This window comes from Lemur catta, chromosome X (genome assembly GCF_020740605.2).
Source record: "Lemur catta isolate mLemCat1 chromosome X, mLemCat1.pri, whole genome shotgun sequence".
NCBI lineage: Eukaryota > Metazoa > Chordata > Mammalia > Primates > Lemuridae > Lemur > Lemur catta.
Genome location: NC_059155.1, coordinates 20,959,452 through 20,984,864, shown reverse-complemented (window position 1 = coordinate 20,984,864; position 25,413 = coordinate 20,959,452). Strand labels below are relative to the sequence as shown.

Genomic DNA, 25,413 nt, shown 5'->3' with positions numbered 1-25,413 from the left:
GATGAGTGGCAGTTGGATCGTGGGGTGCTCAATGATCTTCCTCCAGAGTTCTTAGCTTTTGTTTGCCTTCGGTTTCAGGCCCACCTGCCATTTGCTGTCATTGGCAGCACAGAAGAAGTGAAGATAGGCAACAAGATGATGAAGGCGCGGCAGTATCCTTGGGGCACTGTGCAGGGTGAGTGAGTCTCCAGGAGACGGGTAGCACTCAGGACGCCCGTTTTGTCTCTTCACTTGTCCACAGTCACTATATGACAAGTCCCTAACTTGTCCCCAGTCCCTGCTCATTCAGCATGGGTCTCAAATAGCCATAGGTGTCACTAGCAGCCAAACTGTGGTTCCATACCTGCATTCTCCGATGTGAGCAAGCTCCCTTTGTCTCTAACAGAGAAAGCATTCCTAAAGCAAAGCCAAATAGGCTTGGAGCAAGGTAGGAAGCAGTGTGCAAAAAAGCATGTATACTTGCCCAAGTGCACCAGGAGATGTACAAGAATGTTCACGGCAGTGTTGTTCGTAAGGACAAATAATTAGAAACAACCCAGACATCCATTAAAATAGACTGGATAAATTGTGAAATATTCACACAATGGGATATTAAATAGTGGCAAAAATGGACGAACTACAGTTACATCTCCGCGAATGAATTTTAGAAACATCATGTAGAGCTAAAGAAATCATAGAAGAATACATAATGTTAGGATTCCATTTGTATGGATTCTAAAAGTAGGTAAATCTAAACAAGATATATATTTTCAGGAATTTATACATAAGTGGTAAAACTATAAAGAAAAACAAAGGAATGATAACCCCCAAAGTCAAGATAGTGGTTAAGTCTCATTGCCAGGGATGGGGGGTAAGGGGATGGAGAGGGGGCATGAAATCAGGAAGGGGCATGCAGGGGCTTCTAAGGCACTGTTTAAGCCAGGTTGTAGAGACATTGGTATTCACACATTTCATGCACTCTTTTGTATGTATGATTTCACAATTTAAAAATCAGGTATATTGTATATACACTCAGGAAAGTTTCTTTTGTGGTCTGCCTGACACATGTTAAGTTACCCTTGGGGCTAGTTGGTTCAGTGGATAAGACAAAGCCTAGGGTGCTACCATGTGTAGAAGAGGTCTCTGGTCCTCGTCTACAGCTATAAACTGGGCCATGGATTACAGGGGCACCATTTGTGAGGGTGGATGGTTCTCTGTAAACTCATTCCAATTACTGGGCAAAGAACTGAAAGTGGGTGGTGAATTGTCCATATCACATTCAAAGGCTGGCATGTTTTAGGACACCCCAGAGACCCACTGGTGATAGCTGGGTTTTCCATAGGTAGGACAGGACTGGTTATCAGAGCTGTGCTAAGTTTTGGTCTTTGCTGTTTGGGGATATCCCACTAGGAATGTTTGCAAATGGTTTCTGGACCAACAGCCCCACCCTGGGAATAAATCTGTGGTCTGAGAGAGAGGAACCTGAGGTGAGATGAGGAGAGGCCAGCAGATAGGGTTCCAGTGACTTCCTTCCTGTAACTTGGACTACCCCACACCTAACCAAAAACAGGCGGTTTGAAAGTTTTTCTTGTAACTCTGAGTTGACTGTTCTATTGGAATGAGGAAGAAATTGTCTGTTGCTTGGGAAGCCTGCAGAGGCCTTGGAAGATGGAAGAGGAGATGGCATATAGCATAGTCCTGAGACATTGTCTTGCTGGTGCAATTTTTAGTGTTAGCTTTTGTTTTATGACAGTAGGGGGCTTTATCCTAAGGGCAATGGGTCTTAAGCAGAGGGATTCTGTGAGCTGATGTGGGCTTTGGAAAGGCAGCCTGTTGCAACTATGACCACAAGGCAGCAACTATGCCAGACCCTGACATCCCAGACCGCTTCTCTGCCCCCACTACCATCTCCCAGACCCTGCAAGACAGAATCTGGGGTGCTTGTGGCTGTTCATCATCTCAGACACTACTGTCCTTACATGGTCAGGCCAAATATCACCATCTGACACAGCAGAGCCACACCTGTAGCCACCTTGACAGAGCACTGCTCAGGACCTTCTGGCCCATCCAGAAATCAACTTGGGTATGATTTGGTCCACATCTGTCATTCTTGGCCACTGCCACCCAAAATACAGACCTTTGCCACACTCTCTTGAGGTGGGGACTTGCTCACTCAGGCCAGAAAGTGGGGTCCCCTTTCTCCTGGTCACCATTGCTGCTATCAGACCATTATCCACTCTCTAAAAAAAAAAAAAAAAAACACCTCCCTGGAAGCTTCTACCATCCAGATGGGCCATGCCTGTGGTGCACACCCCTCCTTGTCACTGTCATCTATTGATATCCTAGCTCTTTCCCCTTAGTCTTTGGGGACTTTGTTACCTGGTCATAGCCTCTGCCTCTCCCCTGCATTGCCTGGGTTTGAATCCTAACTCTGCAACTTGCTAGCTACATAACCTTGACTAACTTCGTTGAGACCTTGCGAGGACTGTTCCCTTCTCTGCCTGACAAATTCCTATTCTGCCTTCCTGAGTCATCTTAGGGGTTGTCTCTTCAGTGAAGCCTTCGCTCCCCTAGGAGTTCTTAGACCTCCTCTCTTCTGGGCTTTCATTGTAACTCAGCTATACCTCCATTTTTTGTGTGTGTAATTTTGCATTATATTTTATTTGTATATTTGCATCTATTCTTCCTGAGGGCAAGACTCCATGACTTTGTTTCTGAATTCCCAGTGCCTGGTACAATACTGGGAACAGAAGTTCTACAAATCTATATTGGATGGATGGATGAATGTGCATGTGCTCTTGTCCCCAAAGTGGTGCAGAACAAACATTCCTGCGAGGGTTCTGATTGGTGCACTGAAGTCAAAGTACTACTGAACATCTTCTTAGGTATTTTTATGGTATTACAGTTTGTCATTACTGCCATTTTGGTAACTTTTCGTTTGCATTTTCAGTAGAAAGGCAAATTAGGAGGTAAACTGACAGGTTCTATATACACAGATTGCAAGGCGATGTCATTGTTAGACATTTCGCCTTTTATCTCGTCCCTTTCTGCTTCTGCTGGCCTTTTAATACCCCAAACCCTGCTGTGCAGTTGAAAACGAGGCCCACTGCGACTTTGTGAAGCTGCGGGAGATGCTGATTCGGGTCAACATGGAGGATCTGCGGGAGCAGACCCACACCCGGCACTATGAGCTGTACCGCCGCTGTAAGCTGGAGGAGATGGGCTTCAAGGACACCGACCCTGACAACAAACCATTCAGGTACCACTCCCGCCAGCCCAGCTCAGCTCAGCCCACCCAGGTGGCGTGGAAGCCTTGCCCTGTGGAGTTCACAGGGGAGACGAGACACAGGTGCTAAAACCTAGAGAAGCAGGGGTAACTGACGTGCCAGTTCTGCTTGCCTGTTGCCCTCTCTGCCTCTGCGCACCTGCCTGGAGAGCTGGCGGGGCAGGCTTGGAAGCACTGCTGCCCTGCTTATGAGGCAAGGAGAGGGAGGAGGCCCAGAGAGAGCATCAGTCAGCTGCGCTGGAGGGGGACCCTGCGCTGGGGCCTCGTTACACAGGGTGGCAGTTTGTAACTGTCCTCTGCCCCTCTTTCTTCATCAGGCTCCTGCTGCTCAGGCAGGTTTCCAGTCTGTTCTCCCCATTCTGAAAACCAGGTTGGACCAGGAAGCAGACACATATCGATGAACTGCATGTTCTTCATTCGCTGTCCTAAGTGTTTGCATTCAAGTGCAAGTTTTATTTCCACCACTGGTTGTCAATAATCATGGGTATATTTCTCAGATCAAAGTCTAAGATGCTTTCAGAGACATGGAATGTTTTTGAAAGCAGGTTATTAAGCGGATAGGAGCAATATGCCGAGTAGAAGTGTCTGATCTATATGTGTGGTTTGTGACACAAGCCCCACAGTTTAAACTAGCATGTGATGCCCTTTATTTGGCTTGGTCTCCTTTTAAGAAATGACAGACACTGATAAGCATGTGAGGGAGATGTCTGTGTGCTAAGGCGACTTTCAAGTGGGCTCTGAGATCCCACAGTACCTGTTCACAGCTGAAAGCCATATTGGGGACAGAGCCTAGCCAGTCCTTTAGTGGAGCAGACTCACCCCTGCATGGACAGGCAGGGCCAGAAGCCACTGGAGCTGCTCCCATTCTCCCATGCTCCAGCCTGAATACCTGTTTCCCTTGTCTTCACCCTCTTCACTCCTTCTCTGCCGGCTTCTTTCCATTTTGCATGTAAACATTCTCATGCTAAAGAAACTCTCCCTTAACTCTGCCCTTCCTCTGCCCCGTGAAGTTTGGCTCTCACGAGAAGGAGAAAAAGTTGTTCTATATTTACTGGTTCCTCTCCCCCATCTTTCATTTATTCCTCAACCCAGCGCAGTCTGGCTTCTGCCCCTAGCACACCACTGAAATGCCTCTCTCCAAGGCCAGCAATCGCAGACTTGTGGCCAATTTCAGTGTGGCCTTTGAGTCCCAACTTAATTGATCTCGACACCACATTTGATACTATTCCCCGCTGCCTCCTTCTTGAAATACTCTCTGGCTTGTGCTTTTCTAGTGCTGGCTTGGCTGGCTTTATTCCCAAGTCTCTTGCCACTCTTTAGCCTCGTTTGCAGGCTCATTTTTCTTCAGGTTCCTCCTTTAATTGCTGGTATACCCCAGGATGCTTTCCTAGGGCCTCTGCTCCTTCCACTCTTTGTTCTCTTTGCAGCTGACTCTTTCTACTCTCACAGCCCTAATTACCACCTAGAAGTAGATAACTCCCAAGTAAAACTCTTACTTTCAAGCTCTAAACCCATTGATCCAACTGTATACTAGACATCTCCACTCAGACATCCCCAGAACTCAAGCTGTCTACAATCTAATTTATCTTCTTCTCTTAAACATACTCCTTCTCCAGTGTTCCCTGTTGCAGTTCATGGTACCACCACCCACCTGGTTGCCCAAGCCCAAAACTAAAATTATCTTTGACTCCTCCTAAGTCCCAGGAGTTCTGCTTCCCTTGCTGTTCTCGAAGTTCCCTCTATTCCCTACCAGCCCTTAACATTAAGATCCTGTGGTTGCTCGGACTGGTGGAAAGGCTGTCCTTCAGTCAACAGCCACACTGGTCTTTCTCATTTGCAAATCAGATCTAATCAGACTTCTTGCTTAAAACCATGCAGCAGATATATGTCTGATCTTTTTTTTTAATACGGCATCCAAAGCCTGTTCTCTTCTGCCAAACACAGGAACCTCATCTCCTGCTGCTGCACAGCTTACACAATGCTCTCCAGCCATGGTGAACCATGTCTGGCTCCCCAAGAATGCCGTTCTCTCTCCACATGTGCTTTTACGCACGCCACCCTCTTTGGAGCACAGTTGTCCCTCTTCTTCACCAGGCTAGCTCCTATTTCCTTAAAAATATGTCCAGGCCGGGGGCAGGGGGCCTCAGCCCAGGCATCTCCCACTAGACTGTGAATTCCTTGATGGCAGCACGGTGGCCATTGGCCCTAGATGCTGAGTGACTATCATCGTGTCAGTTAGCACTGGCTCTAGCACATGGTAGAGTCTCATCAAGTGTTTGTTGAAATAATTAACATGGTCAGTTTCAGAGCCAGTGCCTGGCAGCATAGTGCAGTGGGAGGGCCACATGAAGAGACAGGAGACTGAGCTTCTGGTCCCACATCTGCCTCTAACTGGCTGTGTGATCTTGAGCAAGTCACTTCACCTCTCTGGGCCTCAGTTTCTTCACCTGTAAAACGAGAGTATAGACCCAGTTGTTCTAAGTCTATCCACTTCACCAGGGCTGCCCCATCCCCCTCCAGAAGCCCTGTGATCATGCTGTCACGGGCCAGGCCAGGTGCCCACAGCTTTGTGGTTCTGTTTTTTGCACCTGGCTCCCAACTGGGGGAGGGAGGATGGTTGAGGCCAGTTTTCATTCAATAGGAGCCATTTTGAAGGCAGAGGAATTAACCTGACCATGTTTGCAGCTTGCAGGAGACATATGAGGCCAAAAGGAATGAGTTCCTAGGGGAGCTCCAGAAAAAAGAAGAGGAGATGAGACAGATGTTCGTCCAGAGAGTCAAAGAGAAAGAAGCAGAACTCAAAGAGGCAGAGAAAGAGGTAAATGTGAGCCTGGGTGCCAGGCAGGAAGGGGAAGAGGGCTGAACACGGCATGGAAGTTCAAGGGCTTCTGCCTCGAGAGAGCAGCCAGTGGATCTACGGCCATACCACCCTGAACATGCCCGATCTCGTCTGATCTTGGAAGCTAAGCAGGGTCGGGCCCAGTTAGTACTTGGATGGGAGAGAGCAGCCAGTGGGAGCTTTGCAGCCTCTGGGCAAGAAAGGGCGTCTGTAGCCCTGCCTTGGCTGGCACAGAGGGGGCTGTGAGATCTTTGTCTTTTTTGTAGAAACAATATCTCACTATGTTGCCCAGGCTGGTCTTGAACTCCTGGCCTCAAGCCATCCTCCTGCCTCGGCCTCCCAAATTGCTGGGATTACAGGCATGAACCACCATGCCCAGCCAGATCTGTGTCTTCTTGACCCGGCATTCCCAAGGCCAGGATGTTTTCTCATTCTGTGTCATTTAATTCTCCAGAGCCTAGCCGTCCCATATGGTAGCCACTAGCTACATGGGACTAATTTTTTGAAAGTTTTATTTTTATTTTATTTTATTTTTTTTGAGGCAGAGTCCTACTCTGTCACCCTGGCTATAGTGCCGTGGCGTCAGCCTAGCTCACAGCAACCTCAAACTCCTGGGCTTAAGCGATCCTCCTGCCTCAGCCTCCTGAGCAGCTGGGACTACAGGCATGCGCCACCATGCCTGGCTAATTTTTCTATATATATTTTTAGCTGTCCATATAATTTCTTTCTATTTTTAGTAGAGACGGGGTCTCACTCTTGCTCAGGCTGGTCTCAAACTCCTGAGCTCAAACAATCCACCCGCCTCGGCCTCCCAGAGTGCTAGGATTACAGCTGTGAGCCACCGCGTCCGGCCTGAAATTTTTAAATTGCATTTTTAATTGACAAACAGCTGTCTATATTTATGGGATGCAATGCGATGTTTTGATATATATTTACATTGTGGAATGATTAAATCAAGCTAATTAAAAAATCCATCATCTCACATACTTATTTTGTGTGTGTGGTGAAAGCATTTAAAATTTACTCTTCTAGCAATTTTGAAATATACAGTAAAATCTAAAACTCAGTTTCTCAGTCGCAGTAGCCGCATTTCAGACGCTCAGTCCTCACGTACCTAGTGGCTATAATATTGAACAGCACAGATACAGAACATTTCTATCATCATAGATAGTTTGGTTCTATTGGGCAGCACCGCTACAGAGTCAAGCCCTTGAGGTCAGGTGCGGGGCGGGGGGGGGGGAATCTTTTCCCTCTTCCTGGGGGTTTGGAGCTCAGTAGGGACAACTGATCACTTTCTCACCTGTCCTACCCTATCCCACCTTCTCTGATGGCTATGGGGAGAAAGATGGTCCCAGGCTTTCCTGGGTACTTTGCTGAAACCTAAAACAGTGACAGTTGGGGCATTTCCCCTTGCACCTGGATATCCTGTTCCATTTCATTTTTTTTTTTTTTTTTTTTTTTTGAGACAGAGTCTCACTCTGTTGCCTGGGCTAGAGTGAGTGCCGTGGCGTCAGCCTAGCTCATAGCAACCTCAAACTCCTGGGCTTAAGCGATCCTCCTGCCTCAGCCTCCCGAGTAGCTGGGACTACAGGCATGTACCACCATGCCCAGCTAAATTTTTCCATATATATTTTTAGTTGGCCAGATAATTTATTTCTATTTTTAGTAGAGACGGGGTCTCGCTCTTGCTCAGGCTGGTCTCGAACTCCTGACCTCGAGTGATCCACCCTCCTCGGCCTCCCAGAGTGCTAGGATTACAGGCGTGAGCCACCGCGCCCGGCCTGTTCCATTTCATTTTAAACATCTCTGCAGCTCTGGACAGTTTTAAAACTAAGGTTTGATGGTCTGCTCTGGGATTTTCCTTGTTTAAGCTATGCCTAGGCATGTGTAGTTTAGTCCTCTATCCCGTGGACTTGCCTCCAAGTCCTACCCTACCGATTCACCTCTTGCTGCCTAAGTTACAGTTTTGGTCATGTCAGCCACAGCTTCACCTCTCTGGGCCTGAAAACCCTCAATTAGAAAGAAGGGAAGCACTTAATCACTTCCCAAGTCTGTTCCACCTTTAATCTGCTGTGACTCTCGAGGGTTATCACTTGAAAGCCCACGGCAAGGGTATTGGTTTTATATCAGTTTCACTTGTAAAAAGAAAACTATCACCCAGCACTTTTAGGATTGGTGAGGGGATCTCAAAGATAAATGAATAAAAGTGCAATGAACAAAAGCCAGGTTAAAGCAACTGATAGGCAGCCCAAGTGGCACCCCCACCCCAAGCGACTAGTAAAAGCTGGTTTATATAGCAAGTGGTCATTCACCACACCTTACTAAATGGCAGTCCCAAATACCCATAGGACCGGAATTCACCTTCTTCGTGGTGTGCTGCAAGTGCTACAGGATCCTAAATTCTCCCCTGAATCCTCAAAAGAAAGTGAAGTTATGCTTGGTCTGCTCTTATTATTCAAGGTAGTTTCTCCCACTCTAGTTTGTGACCACCTGTGCGTCTTCCTGTCTGAGCCACTTATCACAATAACATGGCAGAATATTCTTCCTGTTCTTTGAGTCTCTGGTTCTATTCAGGGCTAGTTAAGGCTGAGGTCTCCGCACTCATTCCATGTTATAAAATCCTCTTATGGGCTGGGCGTAGTAGCTCATGCCTGTAATCCGAGTGCTTTTGGAAGGCTAAGGCGAAAGTGTCACTTGAGCCTAGGAGTTCGAGACCAGCCTTGGCAAAATAGTGAGATCCCATCTCTACAAAAAAATTTAAAAATTAGCTATGCATAGTGGCACACACCTGCAGTCCCAGCTACTTGTGAGGCTGAGGCAAGAGGATCGCTTGAGCCAGGAGTTCAAGGCTGCAGTGAGCTATGATTGTGTCACTGCATTCCAGCCTGGGCAACAGAGAGTCCAAAATAAAAAAAAAAATCCTTTTATCTCCTTCCATGTCCAAGGCCAAGTATTTCCTTTGACAAGCTTTGCCATTGCTAAAGTTTTCTCTGTAATCCACGGTGATCCTCCCTGATTGCAGAGGATTAAAAAAACGCAGGGGTCCCTTACATATGGGAGGTCCCATTATATAATTCTCTAAAGACCGGGTTGACCTTGGGCAAATTCCTTAACTTCTCAGACTCTCTTGTTTCTTCGTAAAATGGAGATAATAACAGAACCTACCTCATAGGATTATTGTAATAATTAAATGAATTAATACACAGAAAGTGCTTATAAAAGTCATTGCTTGGCCTATAATAAACACTCAGCAAATGTCATATTATTATTAATGTTACTATTTACCATGTGTGGTAACTATGAGGACTCAAGCAGAACGCACTGTTCCTTGACTGTGTTCAGGAGCAGAGACTTTGAGATGAAATGGCAGGAGGAGAGAACCAGCCAGAGTGTGGCCCTCTCTGGTGCCATCATAGCAGTCCCTGGCAGAAATGTCTCCTGAGGCCCCAGGGTCCTGCAGCGATGCAGGCTGGCCAGTCCCCACCTACCACGGGCTTAGCTAGGCTCGAGGCTGCTCATGGGGGGCTCTCCTCAATCTCCCTGTGCTTCCCTGGCAGCTGCATGAGAAGTTTGATCGCCTGAAGAAGCTGCACCAGGACGAGAAGAAGAAGCTGGAGGATAAGAAGAAATCTCTGGACGATGAAGTAAATGCTTTCAAACAGAGAAAGACGGCGGCCGAGCTGCTCCAGTCCCAGGGTCCCCAGGCTGGAGGCTCACAGACTCTGAAGAGGGACAAAGAAAAGAAAAAGTAAGTAGTAGGCTGTTCTGGGTGGTGGCTTCTTTCTCCTCCTGCTCCTCCCCTCTGGGCAGGAACTGGAGGCTCAGAGGGTTGAGGGCTGGTGACCAGTGGCGAGCCATGGGCTGTCAGACTAATTTGGGTACCTATCACAAGTCTCAGCGTCCCCATGGGACCTTTGGACTCCTTCAGTTTGGGGAGCTTGGAGCAGGGGCAGGTTGTGGTCCCAGAGGCCCCGACCAGCTCTGTTTGACCCGCTTAGGAAATCCCTGCAAACTCAAGGTAGATGGGAGGGGAAGGGAAAAGAGAAGAAAATTAAAGGGAGTGTGAGAGCAGAAGGGAGGAAAAGATAAGAGGTACAAAGTTACACCAAAGAGAGGAACAGAAAGAAGGACAGATAGAGGGTGGTGGAAGAAAGAGATCCTTTAGCAGAAGCCTCTGGGCACCTTTTTCCCCACCTCTTCTGAGGTTGGAGCTGATCTGGCTTCCAAGCCTACTTGCTCCTCCTATATCTGATGTGGTTTGTCCCTCCATGAGCCCTGAAGCCCCACGCCTTTGCTGTCCCTCCCTTGCTGGCTGTTTAGTTGTGCCCAGCTTGGGGTGCCGAGGACTCCGCAGGGAGCCCTTAGATGCCAGTGTACCCTGTGTGTGCCCCATCCTCAATCTAGGGAGTGATTTTAAAACCTATCTCTATCCCATGGTATTCGGTGAGGCAAGATACAGTGTGAGCTCCTGGTTACCTTGTGGGTCAGTAATCCTGACCCAACCCCAGTCTCTGCTTGCTGAAGTTGTTACCGAATTCCTTATTCCAGAACCAGAGAAAGCTATTTCTGACAGGACCTATATGACACCAAGAAAATACTCAGTGGTCCCCTTATGCCCTGTAGTTGTTTGTACACTATGACCGGAGGAGCTCCCAGATGGAGTGTTTAACAGTGCCCTTACTAAAGGGTCTGTGGATCCGAAAGATGTCCATGGCCATTGCCTTCTATTTTTAGCCACTTGTTCCTGTATTTAACTTTTTTTTTTTTTTCTTGAGACAGAGTCTCGCTTTTTGTTGCCCAGGCTAGAGTGAGTGCCATGGTGTCAGCCTAGCTCACAGCAACCTCAAACTCCTGGGCTCAAGCGATCCTCCTGCCTCAGCCTCCCGAGTAGCTGGGACTACAGGCATGCGCCACCATGCGCGGCTAATTTTTTCTATAAATATTTTTAGTTGGCCAGATAATTTCTTTCTATTTTTAGTAGAGACGGGGGTCTCGCTCTTGCTCAGGCTGGTCTCGAACTCCTGACCTCGAGTGATCCTCCCGCCTGGGCCTCCCAGAGTGCTAGGATTACAGGCGTGAGCCTGTATTTAATACGCCCGGCCCTGTATTTAACTATTTATTGGACATTTGCCAGAAGGAAGAAACATCTTCCTTTCCTCTGTGCCTTTATCACTTAGGAAAAACATAGTGACTTTTGTACAACAGTAAAATATTTTATATTTGAAGGCACTCAGTTTTTGCAATCTAATCATTCTCTATTCAAATATGTAAATTGAATATTTTCACAGATTAGTCCAGAGATTTTTTTTTTGTTACCGAATCTTAATACTATATGTCAAATTCACTGATTAATTAACATTTTGGGTATTGCGTGCTGAATAAAGTTCCACTAGCCCCCGGGGTTGGGGAGTCTCTTTGGATACACCCTATACTGTGTTAACTGTTGTGGTGTATTAGTTGCACCAGCAGGAGTGGATTCCTATTTTTTTTTTTTTGGAGACAGAGTCTCACTCTGTTGCCCGGGCTAGAGTGCTGTGGCATCAGCCTAGCTCACAGCAACCTCAAACTCCTGGGCTCAAGTCATCCTCCTGCCTCAGCCTCCAAAGTAGCTGGGACTACAGGCATGTGCCACCATGCCTGGCTAATTTTTTCTCTATATATTTTTAGTTGTCCAGTTAGTTTGTTTCCATTTTTAGTAGAGATGGGGTCTCGCTCTTGCTGAGGCTGGTCTCGAACTCCTGACCTCGAGCAATCCTCCCGCCTGGGCCTCCCAGAGTGCTAGGATTGTAGCCCTGAGCCACCGTGCCTGGCGGGATTCCTATTTTTAAGATCAGAAAAATCTAAATTTGTCTTCTAGCCCTAACCTGCTGCCTTCATAGTCCTGTGGTATTTGTTAACTCAATCCCTAGGGCAGTTTCACAGCCTGCTTGTGGGAATTAGGAAATTAGTGTCAGTGCAGTCTGAACAAACTACACTACAAATATTCCCTGTTCAGTTGTTCAGTAAAAGTTCCTCTTAGACCAGCTTTCCCCTCATTGCCTCAAATTGACCAACTTCCCCCACCCCAGGCAGAAGACCCTGTAAAGGGAGACACCTCTCTCCAGTCTCCAGGAATATTTGGGATTGGTGATGGTGCTGTTTTCAAATTCTGAGATGGGTGAAAACCTTGCTGGCATGTGGCACCTCCTGTTAGCAATAAGGGCCTAACAGAATGGCCTGTCCTCTGTACTTCCAGATATCCAAGTGGCCCCAGGTCTGGGATTCTTAGATAATTTCATGAACAACTGGTTAACTTCTGAGAGAGCTACCACTAGACCTGTGCCACTCTGCCCCCACGGTGGTGGTGGTGGGTTCTGAGGGTAGTATTTCTTCTTGAGAGATGGTGATTGGATCTAATAGCCACACATGCAGAATTTCCTTTGGCTGCTCCTAAAGAGATCATGAAAGAGTTCCAATGTTTCAGGGGTCCCTACCAGTCCACCCTTCCCACTTCCCCTTCCTGCTACTCCTAATCTCCTTTGACCTCTAACTCCTCATTGTTTGTGTCAATTCATAATATTTGATTTCCCTTCGTGCACACCCCATCTTCATCAGCTCTTACTGTTTTACAGTTAACCCTGCTGTTTGCTGCATGCTGCATGAGACCCAGGGTCCTGGTAAGACTTGTTAACTCTAAATAGAACTGGCAGTGGCTTTCAGAAAATACCTTCCTTCAATCCCACGCTCCCAACACACGTATCTAATCATAAAAGATGCTGTGTCATTGGTCTAGCTGGTTTCCTCTTGTCATTTACAATCTTAAGAAATAGCGGTGGTGTGGTTTCAAGTGTACAGGAGGAATGCCTGCCTGCCTGCCTGGTCAAAAGGGGGGATGTTCTCAGACTATTGCTGCTACCACAACAGCTGGGTAGCATAAGTGGATCCTGTGATCAATATTTGAGGCTTCAATTTCGGCAGTGTTTTTCTTAAAGAACCATAACCATTACTTTCAAAATTAACTGTAGTGGCAAGAGAAACTTTGGGGTTCACAAACACTGTCCTGCAATGTCATAGGACATTGAGAGTGTCCAGAGCCAATGGAAACTTGCTTCTTTGTTTCCTTTTGGTGGCTGTTTCTTATCTGAGGGGTTCAAGTTCTCAAATTTTCTTTGGCTGTGTACCGTCATAATAAAAGTGGAAGCAAATGAAGAGACCTCAGATAGTGTAGAGAATTCCTTACATTTAATTCTACAAGTGCCAGCTTCATGAAAACCTCTGATAAGGAGATAAACAGGTGACCCTTGGTACAAAGCATTCCTGAGTGCTAGGTGTTGTGTCTGCAGAAGTGGACAAAGCAGTTCCTGGCATCACCTGGTTTATAGAGAGACCAAAAGCAGTAATTAAGCTCCTTATATATATTTTACTAGACTCAGGTAGTAGAGAGGGCATATAAATATTTTTAATTTAAAATTTATTTTTTATTGTTTCTTAAACTTTGCCATGGAAACTTTAAAACACGAACAAAAGAAGATAGCATATAGTACAATGCAGCCCCGTGTACTCACAACCCAGCCCCCAAACAACTGTCAACATATGGCCAATCCTGTTTCATCAGTTACCCCAGACCTGCTGAATTACTGTAAAGCAAAACTCATACAATTTTATCCATAAACATTTAAGTATATATCGCAGAGAGATAATGGATCTTTACAGAAAATGTAAACACAATCCCACCATTATCACACCTACAAAATTAACAATTTGTTAACATAAAATGTCTAATCAGTGTTTGAAATATCCTGGTTGTCTCATAAATGCCTTTTTACATTTGGTATGTTTAGATCAGGGAATATAAAATATTGAAGACTTTTCCCCACTCACCCATGTAGTTTATGATTTAAATGGAGAGCCTGCTATATTAGTCACCGAAGTGCTGCAGCTTTTGCACTTGGGGCCTTTGGGCAGCTGGCAAAACATCCTACTTTCAAGCAAATCCCAAAGAGGAAGTCCAAAGAGGCTTCTGAAACATAAGGCCCGAGAATCTGGGCCAAAGGCAACAATCTTAAAAGAACAACGAAATGATTCACTATCTCGTTTAAAGGCAAGTCGTGGAGCTCTTACTAGTTGACTGGAATGAAACAGCAGATTTAGGAAGACTATATATTCCTAGAGTGTCTCCACCGCTATAGTCCAGTGACTAGCAAAGTGTCTGGCATGCAATAGGAGCTCAATTCATGTGTATTTTCTTTGTTCCCCCATTTTCAATGAGGACAGCATGAAAGATGTATTCTAGTAAATTAGATTTCAGTTAATTCAGGTTTCATTGCACATGGCTTGACACAGTTTCATTCAGGTTTCCCCAAGTAAATCATTGTTAGTGGCCATTCCTAAACTGAATTCTGCCAAAAATGTAATTAAAGCTGCACTTTACTAGCGAGAGGCAATTGGTAAACAGCTGGAATAGCCAGCCCCAAACAGGTCGGCTCTTCTTGGCAGGCTTCTTTCTCCCTGGCAGACCACAGAAGCAGTTCCAGATCAACTAGGTGGGGGAAGCCTTGGAGCCCCAGGATTTGAAAGCAGCAAAGGCAATCCACCCGTTCCCCAAAGCCTGCATTCTAGAGGTGGATCAGAGAGGCCACCTAGAATGCAGGCGCAGTGAGGCTTACTGTTCCTCCTCAGCTTTAAGGCACTTTGAGGCACTGCTTGTGGCTGTCCGCAATTGTAAGAGAAATTCCTTTGTGACCTCTATACAGTTGCAGATACTATATCTCAATGGTTATTGGTTCTTGGTGGGGATGGTGTATACTGTATGGACAAAATATACATATCAAAATATATCAGCCTTCCTGTGAAGCCCAGAACATAGGCCATTGCAGTGTTTTTTAGGTTACTTTTCCCCTAAGAAGTAGACAAAGAATAAAATAAGAGGTGAGCATTTGTATAGCATTTATTACTTTTCAAAGCCATCTTTCCATATGATATCTCATTTTATTCTTACAACAGTTCTGTGAGGTAGAGAAATTGTCAGTTTACAAGATGAATAAATGGAGGATTAGGGAATTTGAGTGACTTACTCAAAAACCACACAGTGAGTTACAGGCAGAACTGGGACAAGAATGCACAATTCCTAATTCCTGGTATAAGTTGCCAGTCATCTGAGTGTGTGTGTATTCCCAAAGAGTGTGCATGTATGTGGGTGGGGGTGTGGGGGGGTGTATTAACTTTCAGGAGTTCACTGTAAAACACACTCATATATGCATATACTTCTAAGTATCCCCCCAAATATTTAATAGTCTTTATTTAATGAGATAAATGTATTCTTTGGGCAGTAAACAGGGCCTTAGATCCACAACCAAGGAGTTCTTGGGGACACTGTGGTATGATCGAAAGAGCCTTAATTCAAAAGCTCTGATCCCAGCTTTGTGACCACGGGAGAGTCAGTTGACTTCTGTTTCTGTTTCCTAATATGTCAAATGGGGATGATAGTGCTCGCCTTATTTATGTCACAGGGATGAAGTTTACATGAGCAAAAAGTCAAAGTACTAGGTGAACACAAACCTATAATGGGTTTCCATAGTTCAGGTTTTCAGGTAATTGTGGTCTGGACCCTAAGAGCAGAGCCCAGCAACCATCTCTAGACACTTAGACACTTTGCAAACAGGTCTTGCCCCGGGTACTAGTTAGCTGACCAGGACCGTTCTGAAGGCCACCGGAATAGAAACCTCAGCCTCCTATGCTTTCCCTATGGGACAGGAACTACAGTGGCTGAGAGATGGGGGCTCTGTCCGGTAGCCTGAAGCCACCGGGAGATTTGCGGAAGATATTTCTGCTCAAGGAATCTGGGTGGTGGTGTGTGGAGGGGACATTAGTTAGGACCTAGTAATTAAGAGATAAAAAGTATTTTTGTGGTGGTTGATCATTATTTTGCTAGCTAATGCCACTATAGCCATTGTTCGAGTGTGTGTGGGTGTATGAGAGAGAAAGCATGTTCCCACGAGCCAATGCATTAAGACCTTAAGACCATCTAACAGCTATATTCTAATTTATCCATTAGTCATCATGACTTAAATAATTTTCTTCTGGCCTTTTTGGCGGTACATTAATCCATCCATTCATTAACCCAACTTCTCTTTTCATTTTCAGTTTGGGCTTCCTGTAGACGCCCTTTTCCTGCGCAACAGAGCTGGGCCTCCCTTTCTTTAATTTACCCCTTAACACGTCTGGGAGTGCATAAAACCTATGCCCTCCCCTCTCTTCCTGCCAAGGTTTATAGAAGCCTGAGAGTCTGAGGACGATGTCTGGCCTCTGGTCAAGAAGCCAGCAGTGACATGGCTTGGAGATGCGCACCCTGCATTCCCCTCCCCATCCCTGCGCCCCCAGCTGTCCCTCCCACCTCACCACCATCTTTGCCAGACTGTAACATGTTCAGGGGGCACATCTGCTACTCTTCACACCAACTTCCCTGTCCGAACTCTGATAGCTGCTTGTTTCTCTGAGGTATTTGCATCCACTATGGCTGAGGAAGCACCAGTCAGCACGGCTACCTCCTTAGTCCCTCGGGTCTCCCCTGGCCCACTCCACCCCCGTCCTCAGGAGCCACAGCCCCTTCTCAGAGGGTTCCAAGAGGAGATGCTTTGGTGCCTTTTCCTTCTGGCCTTTTAGCCCAGCCCTTTGCAGTTTTCATTCACTCAAAGTAACTGCATTGGAGCTGCATTACAAATCTGCCACAAGTTTGTTTACACCAAGCCCTTCCCATAAAACACAACTGCTGGAGAAAGTAACATAAATTTCCCCTCTCTCTAACTCTGGGGCAGTACTAGGAATAATAATCCCACTTCAAAAACTGGCAAACTGAGCTGTCAAAGATTCAAGTGTTTGGGGGTTTGCTCTGATGAATCTTCTAATCTACTTGGTGAATGTGATGATGATTTTAATATGCATTTTGCACACATCCTCCAGTAAGAACAGAGGCAACTATCAGAGAGAAGAAAAGATGTGTTCGGCCTTGGAAGGTCCTTAACTTTATTTCCAGTCTAAGGAATTGATATTTTAAAAATATTCCAGCCTTCATTTTTATAATGGGTCCCATCTGATAGTGGCTTTGGAAACCCTTTTGAATAAAGAGCCCTCCATTGTCAGGGCCATGAGGCACAGTGGCCTTTGGTGTTTGGCCAGTGACAAAGTGAGAGCTGGAGGTGACCTGGCAATGATCTGTGGCTAACATGCAGTCTCTCTGCCCTTCCTTTGCAGTAATCCATGGCTGTGTACTGAATAGTATTCCCTGCTACAGCTGGACTGGACTCCGTTTAGCCTTTTAAGCCAAGGTTCCTATTTTAACTGACAGCTTTCCTTTGGGGTGCCAGACAGCCAGGCCTCCCCCACCCCTGCCATGTACTTCAAGTCCCACTTCTTCTTTTTGAGTTCTTCAACTGGCTCCTGCCTCGCAGTCCCACTGGGCGCTGACCGTGACTATCTTCTTCTTTTTTTTTGAGGTTTTCTTTTTTTATTTTGAGGTTTTTTTTTTTTTGATCACTTACTTTCAAAGCACACAGTCAAACAAGGCTATGGCAAATTTCTAGGCCTTTTTGAAGTATTGAGAAGGGGAAAGAGGTTTCTCTCCAATAAGGGATAATAATAGGAAGCAAAAAAAAAAAGGCAAAAAAGTAGAAAAAAGCGAAAAGCAAACATGTGCACACACTTTCTCTTGTTGGCAAAGCAAGAGTGCAATTTTAATATGTACTGTTTGGTGATTCACGATTGGTTAGTGGGCAGAGAGGCAAGTATGAAGGTGATGCTGCCAATGCGGAAAGCCAGTTTCTTGGGAAAATCCAAGTCACAGTGGAGCGTTTTAAAGACCCTGTGCTTGGAGGTAAAAACAACCCCCCTCCCCCCCAAAAAAAAAGCACCCAAAAAAACAAGCCAAAAAAAAAAAGCCCACTGGGGTACTTAGCCTTAGGTCTCCTTGGGAGAGGCTACTTACTTATTTATAGCTTTGATATTTCTCCGTCCATCTTCAGAGCTGCTTTTCCAGAGGCCCACACTTAAACAACCAATGGGTAATCACCATCCCCCTGAGTAATTATTTGCATTACAAACCGGAGGCCCCCTCATTTGCATTTGATTACAGATTAACTACTTTAGGCTTGAGGAGCTGTGACTGCTTCAAAAGTATGAGAGCCCTCACAGCCTTTGAGAGACTGACAGAAACGAAACAAGAATTTTTTATGAAGAGACATTTCCGTCAGTAGGACAGATACATATGGCCCACTTATTCCGTAAGAGGAAGCTGAGGCCCAGAGAAGTGAAGGGCCTGGACGGAGGTCCCACTGCTGCCTTGTGGCAGAAGCCAACCTAAATTCCATGCCTCCTGACTCCCAATCCATTTCACAGAGGGATTCAACTTGTTTACATAACCTTCCTGGAGACAAGGTCTTCTGATGTTCTGAGAAACCGAATAGTCAGTATTAGAAGACGTGAGGTTTTTTCTCCCCAGAAAAACATCTCAGGATGGAGTGGGAGGGGCAGGGAAAGCAGAGGTTCTCAGCTAGCTCCGTAGGGGAGTCACGGGGCACCTGTTAGCCCGTCAGCTTTCCTGCAAGGCTGGAACGGGGTCCAGTGCCTGTGAGTGAGCATAAGGCCTTTAAAAAGCTGATCAAGCCTATGAAAAGAATTAAAATGCTTATTTCACTGGGCAGCTTTTCTCACTGTAGACAGAAAAGTTTTCCCTTCTACAATGAAAAGGCTTCTTAATTAGTACAATTGTTACTGTTTTTAAAAAATACCCTAAGTACTCTATTTATTTCTGGTGAGACAAAACCAGTCATTATAAATGGTCTGTGCTTTTATTTTCCCAGACTGGAATGGCTTTTCTGAAACGCACACACGCACACACCCCTCATTTCTCTTAAGCCAAGAAGTTTGCTTTTCCTAGCTGCAGTGCAGATTGCTCTTGTTTTGGGTTTTTTTTTTGTTGTTGTTGTTGTTTGTTTTAATCATTTGGCATTCACATGTGGCTGTTAATATGTGCTTGTTTTTGATTAAAACAAGAAGCTTTAAACCAGTGTGTGGTGTTCTTAAAACCTCGGCAGATTTCCCCATGGTGATGGCCCATCGGTGACCCTCATTTCTAACCTGTCTTCTCAAAGTATAATCTGTGCTACCTCACACTGCCAGCTCCCCTCCCCCTGTCTTACTTTGAATGTCCTTTTTCTTAGCTAATTTCATGTTTTCTTTCTCTTTCTCTCTCCCTCTCCAGCTTTTTTTAATCTTGTCTTCAGCAGCTGCACTAAGTTTAAAGGAGAAGACTGCCATTATAGAAGAGTTAGGGTTCCACATTGTCTCAAACCAGAAATCATCCAATTCCCTCTCCCCTCAAACTGCGTGCACACACACACACACACACACACCACTCAACAAGTGTTCATGTGTCCCCGTGTCCAGGCAAGAAGCTCTCTTCTGACTTACATGGTATTTTAAATGGAAATGTCTTGTCCTAAACTAACAAGGCACGAAAAGAACCATCAGAGCTGGAAAATGGACCAAATGTAACCTCAAAGAGACAACTACAAGATCACTCACCCAAGTGTAAGTGACTGGGGCAGGATACCCCAGCTGGGTGTGGAAGTGCTATTCACAACTTTTTGTTTGAGTTTTATGTTTTTCTTTTTAAGCAACAATTCTCTGGTTCAGTGGATTGACTGTCTATGGCCACCATTAATCATTTCTGAATATGGAAGAGAAAGTCAAGTGACATTTGTATCTTCTTCAACATTTCACAGACCTCAGCAAGGGGAAAAAAATGGATCCACTAACACTCAGGTGGAGAAGGGAGAGAATAAAAGGGGGTTTAAGCTTAGCTAGAGCAAAATTACTCCTCCATTCAACTTTCCAAGGCCAGTTGGGGTTTTGAGAGGTTTCTGCTCAACCTGGGATCTGGAGGGAGAGCTTTGTTGTTGATAAATCTGCCTTGAATTCATTGGTTTAACTTGCATCAAAATACCATGTCAGTGTGCTCATTACCATATATCCTTACTGCCATCACCACCATTCTGCTGTCCAGTGTCTCTTGAGAGAGCCTCTTTGCATGTTTTCCAGAATCTGTGTTTGTTTTTCCTTTCTTCTTTGTTCTTTTTGCTCAAAGGTGTGACCAATCACTGCCCCTCTGGGGCTTTCATTCTCCAGGAGAAACATCCCAGAACCAGCACTGTTTAGCTTGATGCCTTTCTAATGTCCATGTCAATTTTCAATAAAATTCAAAGAAATGCTAAATGGCTGTGTGATCTGATCCTAAATCATTAGATATTGCGGCCCATCACGGTTTGCGTTGGGTGGTGTGGGTGGCTTCGAAGTGCTCCCAAGTGGTTGATTTTGATTTGTAAGGCTCAGGAAGATACCACCAGCCCGTGTGATCTTCCTGGGTGGGTTGCCGTGCCTCCCTGTTCCTCCATCTGGGCCTGAAATTCCCACCAGGGGGGGTGGAGGCAAGCAGGAAGTCCTCTACTTTATTATCATGGGTTTCATTGATTTGTTGAGCTAATTATTATCTAGGATATTAGATGGAGGAAGTGGAGCACTAGATCCTACAGAACAAGATTCAGGTGAGTTGTGTTTTTTTTTTTTTTTTTTTTTTTGAGGCAGAGTCTCACTCTGTTGCCTAGGCTAGAGTGCTGTGGCATCAGCCTGGCTCACAGCAACCTCAAACTCCTGGGCTCAAGCGATCCTCCTGCCTCAGCCTCCCGAGTAGCTGGGACTACAGGCATGTGCCACCATGCCCAGCTAATTTTTCTATATATATTTTTAGCTGTCCATATAATTTCTTTCTATTTTTAGTAGAGACGGGGTCTCGCTCTTGCTCAGGCTGGTCTTGAACACCTGAGCTCAAACAATCCACCCGCCTCGGCCTCCCAGAGTGCTAGGATTACAGGCGTGAGCCACCAAGCCCGGCCTCAGGTGAGTTTTAATTCTGTGATATGAGCATCCCCCCAAATTCATGGATATGACTGTTCTTTATAACTAGAAAAGCGTTCCATAGATACCAAGTGGTATTTTGTGTCCTGGGTCTACCAGAGAGGAAGCCTCCTATCCCCCTAAGCATTAAAGCGGGCAAGAGGGAGAGCGGTCAGTTTTCAGAACTCTGGTTGCAGGTGAGATGGGGTTTCCTTTCCCCAGCTTCGTTTCCCTAATGCCAGATGCTGAAATCAGGATGAGTGATCTGCATCCTCTGTGTCGAGGCCGGGAGGCCTCTGAAGGGAAGGGACATTGGCCTGTCTGTGTGCAGCACGAACACTAGGGGGCAACGGAGTAAGAAAATAATCACTTGTGCCCTCACACTAAGGTTGTGGAAACATACAAGCTCTGGAGGAAGACAGCCTCGCTAGCTGTGTGCTCTGGGGCAAGTTGTATTAAAAACTCTGGGAAAGAATATCAGTAGCTCCCTTGCAGGGTCATTGTGAAGGCTCCCTGAGCTAATAATGCAAGTTAAAGAGATGGGTGTTCAATAGATGGGATCCCTTAGTAAGGATGGAGTTTTCCCTGTACTAGAATGTCTTCACCTTAAGGTCCTCTAATCCATGGATTCTCAACCTCAGCACTGTGGACAGGGGGCCATATAACTCTGTTACAGGATGTCTAGCAGCATCCCTGCCCTCTACCCACTAGGTGTCAGTAGCACACCTTCTCCACTTCCCACAGTCAGGACAACCAAAAATATTTCCAGACATTGCCAAAATGTCAAAATCGCCCCATGTGAAGAAGCACTGCTTTAGGCCAGGGGTCAGCAAACTTTCTCTAAAGGGCCAGCTGGTAAATATTTTAGGCTCTGCAAGCCACATGATCTCTGCAACTATTCAACTGTTACTAGCACGAAAGCAGCCATAGATAATACGTAAAAGAAAGTGTGGCTGTGCTCCAATCAAACTTTACTTACGGACACGAAATTTGAATTTCATATGTTTTTCACATATCCCGAGTTATTCTTTTGATTTTTTTCAACCATTAACAAATGTAAAAACCATTCTTAGTGCAAGGGTCAGACAAGTACAGGCAACGGGGCCAGATTTGGCCTGTGGGCTATTTCGTTGATCCCATCTCTAATGCCTTTCTGTGCTTATTTATGCATCATTGAGCCTAAAGGTGTTAGAAGCAACTGGCCTGTCCAAAGAAATCAGAAATAAAGAAAAATGGCTGGAGTTTTAATAGACATAGCTAGATTTATATTCTTCACCAATGTGGGGAGCTATTGCCCTTTTCAAATGACTAATTTTGAAATTAAGTTACAAGAATAGTACATACTCTCGATCCAGATTCACCAATTGATAACATTTTGCCCCAATTGCTTTATCACTTTTGTGCCCTTCATATATATATATATACACATACATACGTATATACATACATACAGATAATAAGGATATTCTCTTACATAATCACAGACATTTCTCAACTTTGGTAAATTTCACATTGCAACACTACTTCAATATATCAAATAATATCCTTTAGCTCTTTTTTCTTGCAGTGTAGGATCTAGTATAGGTTCATGCATCCTGTCTTTTTAATCTCATTTGCAACGGCTTTTCTTTGTCTTTTATGACATTGATACTTTTGAAGTCCTATTTAAAAAAGAGAATGTTCTCATTTTAGGTCAAGGTGTTGCCCAATTTCTCCACAATATAATTATTGAGTTTTTTCTTCATTGCTACTAATAAACAATCTGTGGGGAGAAACTGCAAGTTCATGCAAATATATTATTCCTCATCAAAAATTTACCCCGAGATTTAGCATCTATTGATAATTCTTGCCTGAACTAATCTACAAAACGGTGATTTTCCAGTTCCAGCATTCCCTCCATATTTATTGGTCAGCACATAGTATTCTACTGTAAGCAAAAGTCCTACCTTCTTTCTCATTTATTTCTCTATTTAGTATCACCGTGAACTATGGATTCCTATTTTGCAATGGCTTATAATTCATTACTGTTCTTAATTATTTTGGTGCTCCAATTGCCCGGATCTGGCCAGTGAGAGCTCCCGTTGTTTTTAATGTGTTAGTAAACATTCCTAAAGAGTTTATTGTGATGCAGAGTACTCTGGTCAAGAACTTTTGGTGATCTAATTTCTGGGATAGTTTAGGGGAGTGGTGTTTAGTCAGGTTCCAGGTTTCCCTCCTTTCACTATTTAGTGACTCCCCTAGAGGAAAGGGCAGGGAAGGAAACAGGGCAGTCAAAGGGTGTGTGTGTGGCTAGTATAAAGACAGTGGCAGGAGCCTGTGTTACAGCAGGGAAAGATTATGGAGTGAAGGAGGATGGATCATTACTGGAGGTTCCTGGATTGTTCTAGAGTTGCAATGGCTGCCTTTGTCATCTAAACCTACACCTCTCCTTTTACACCAACAGCTCTCTTCAACATTTATTCAGATAATATATTTCTGCTTAGGGCTTTCAACTCCTGCTTACTGAGAAACCATCTGTAGCCTGTGAGAAGCTAATGGGCTGAAATAGATTGGCTGAAGCATTTTTTAATCAGAAGGATACCAGGGTGAGGAGGTCATGGAGTATCATAGAAATTTTTGTTTTGCATTGTTTTCTAGAGATGAAACTGTTTATTCCATAGTGAGAATTACAAAAAGAATCCAGTTATGGCTGTTCCAGAGCAGATGGCCTCTTTTTTTTTTTTTTTTTTTTTTTTTTGAGACAGAGTCTCACTTTGTTGCCTGGGCTAGAGTGCTGTGGCGTCAGCCTAGCTCACAGCAACCTCAAACTCCTGGGCTTAAGCAATCCTACTGCCTCAGCCTCCCGAGAAGCTGGGACTACAGGCATGCGCCACCATGCCCGGCTAATTTTTTCTATATATATTTTTAGTTGTCCAGATAATTTTTATTTCTATTTTTAGTAGAGACGGGGTCTCGCTCAGGCTGGTCTCGAACTCCTGACCTCGAGCGATCCACCCGCCTCGGCCTCCCAGAGGGCTAGGATTACAGGCGTGAGCCATGGCGCCTGGCCCAGATGGCCTCTTATATCATCAGTGTCATTGCCTTTCATTTAGTAATTTTAAGTTCAAAAGTCAGATTGCAATGATTTATTTCTATATGATAGAAAAGTTTTAATCCAAGCTGAGAGAAAGTAGTTTTTCTCAGATTGTTTTGAAGAAAAGATGTATATTAACTACAGTGCTGATTTTGATAAAAGTTGGCAGCCTAGGCTGTGTCTTAGACCATTTGTGCTGCTATAACAAAATATTCCAGACTGGGTAACTTAAAGAATATAAATTTATTTCTCAGGGTTCAGGGATTCTTTATTTCTCAAGATCAAGGCACCAGCAGGTTTAGGTGTCTGATAAAGGCTTCCAAGATGGTGTCTTGTTGCTGCATCCTCCAGAGGGAAGGAATGCTAAGCCCCCACATGGGGGAAGGCCAAAGGCAAGTGATTGACCAAATGCTGCATGAAGCCTCTTTCATAAGAGCCTTAATCTCATTAGGGAGGGAGGAGCACTCATGGCCTAATCACCTCCTAAGGGCCTCACCTCTTAATACATCACATTGGCCATTAAGTTTAAAAACTTGAATTTTGGCAGGGACACATTTAACCCATAGGAGACTGAAGTTGATCGAATTATAAGATGACAAATCAGATTAAAATGTAGCCTGTGAGAAAGTGAATTTCACTAGGTTGGGACAATGGGAAGAGCCTTCATTCACTCATTCAATTCAACAAATATCCATGGAGTGCCTACAGGAGCCAAGTGTAGGTGCCAACAGCAAGACAGGAGTTCCCTGTTCTCATGGAGCTGACATTCCGAGAGGGGGGGGTCAAACTGTTAAAAATAAGATCAAGGTGATATATGCTGTGAAGAAAATAAATAAAACGGCAATACAATGGCAAACGACTAGGGGAACACCTAAATTCTGAATTCTGATTTCATCATTGCCAAGAACTATCACTACAGCCTTCAGCAAGTCACTTCACTTCGCTGGCCTTATTTTTCTCGTTCATATAATGATGACTTGAATTTATGATCTCTAAACTTCCTAGTATTGTATTGTTTTTTTTCTCTTTTTTGCAAATAGCTCATCATTCAAGTTGAATGTATTCTTTAATGGCTCAGAGACTGCCATTACTTCAGCAAACACGCATGCCTACCATAGAGAGACACAGAAATAAACAATTATGAAACTATGAAAAGTGCTGTTATTCTCTTCTCAATCCTATACACCCCTACTTATAAGATATGTCATATAGTTAGGAATATGTCATTAAAGAGTTAAGGTAATGAGTCAAAGCCACCTCATCCAGTGGGACCATATAGTTGGTGGAATATATAGTTTTATGCAGGGCTAT

General features: G+C 44.8%; 1 protein-coding gene across 8 annotated transcripts in view; it reads left to right on the top strand.

Annotated features, from left to right (window-relative positions):
• SEPTIN6 (septin 6) overlaps window positions 1–20,351 on the top strand; it is a 66,297-nt gene extending 45,946 nt beyond the window's left edge. Inside the window, exons 6-12 of one of the 8 annotated variants that reach the window (XM_045538741.1) lie at window positions 79–175; window positions 2,706–2,864; window positions 3,070–3,238; window positions 5,951–6,083; window positions 9,662–9,852; window positions 12,716–12,760; window positions 19,339–20,351. In XM_045538741.1, the coding sequence (XP_045394697.1) occupies window positions 79–175; window positions 2,706–2,864; window positions 3,070–3,238; window positions 5,951–6,083; window positions 9,662–9,852; window positions 12,716–12,719 (753 nt within the window). In that variant the 3' untranslated portion in view covers window positions 12,720–12,760; window positions 19,339–20,351. Of the gene's footprint in view, window positions 1–78; window positions 176–2,705; window positions 2,865–3,069; window positions 3,239–5,950; window positions 6,084–9,661; window positions 9,853–12,715; window positions 12,761–16,226 lie in introns of all 8 variants that reach the window. The other 7 variants (XM_045538740.1, XM_045538739.1, XM_045538745.1 and 4 more) reach the window with 7 other exon arrangements.
• Window positions 20,352–25,413: the final 5,062 nt, after the last annotated feature.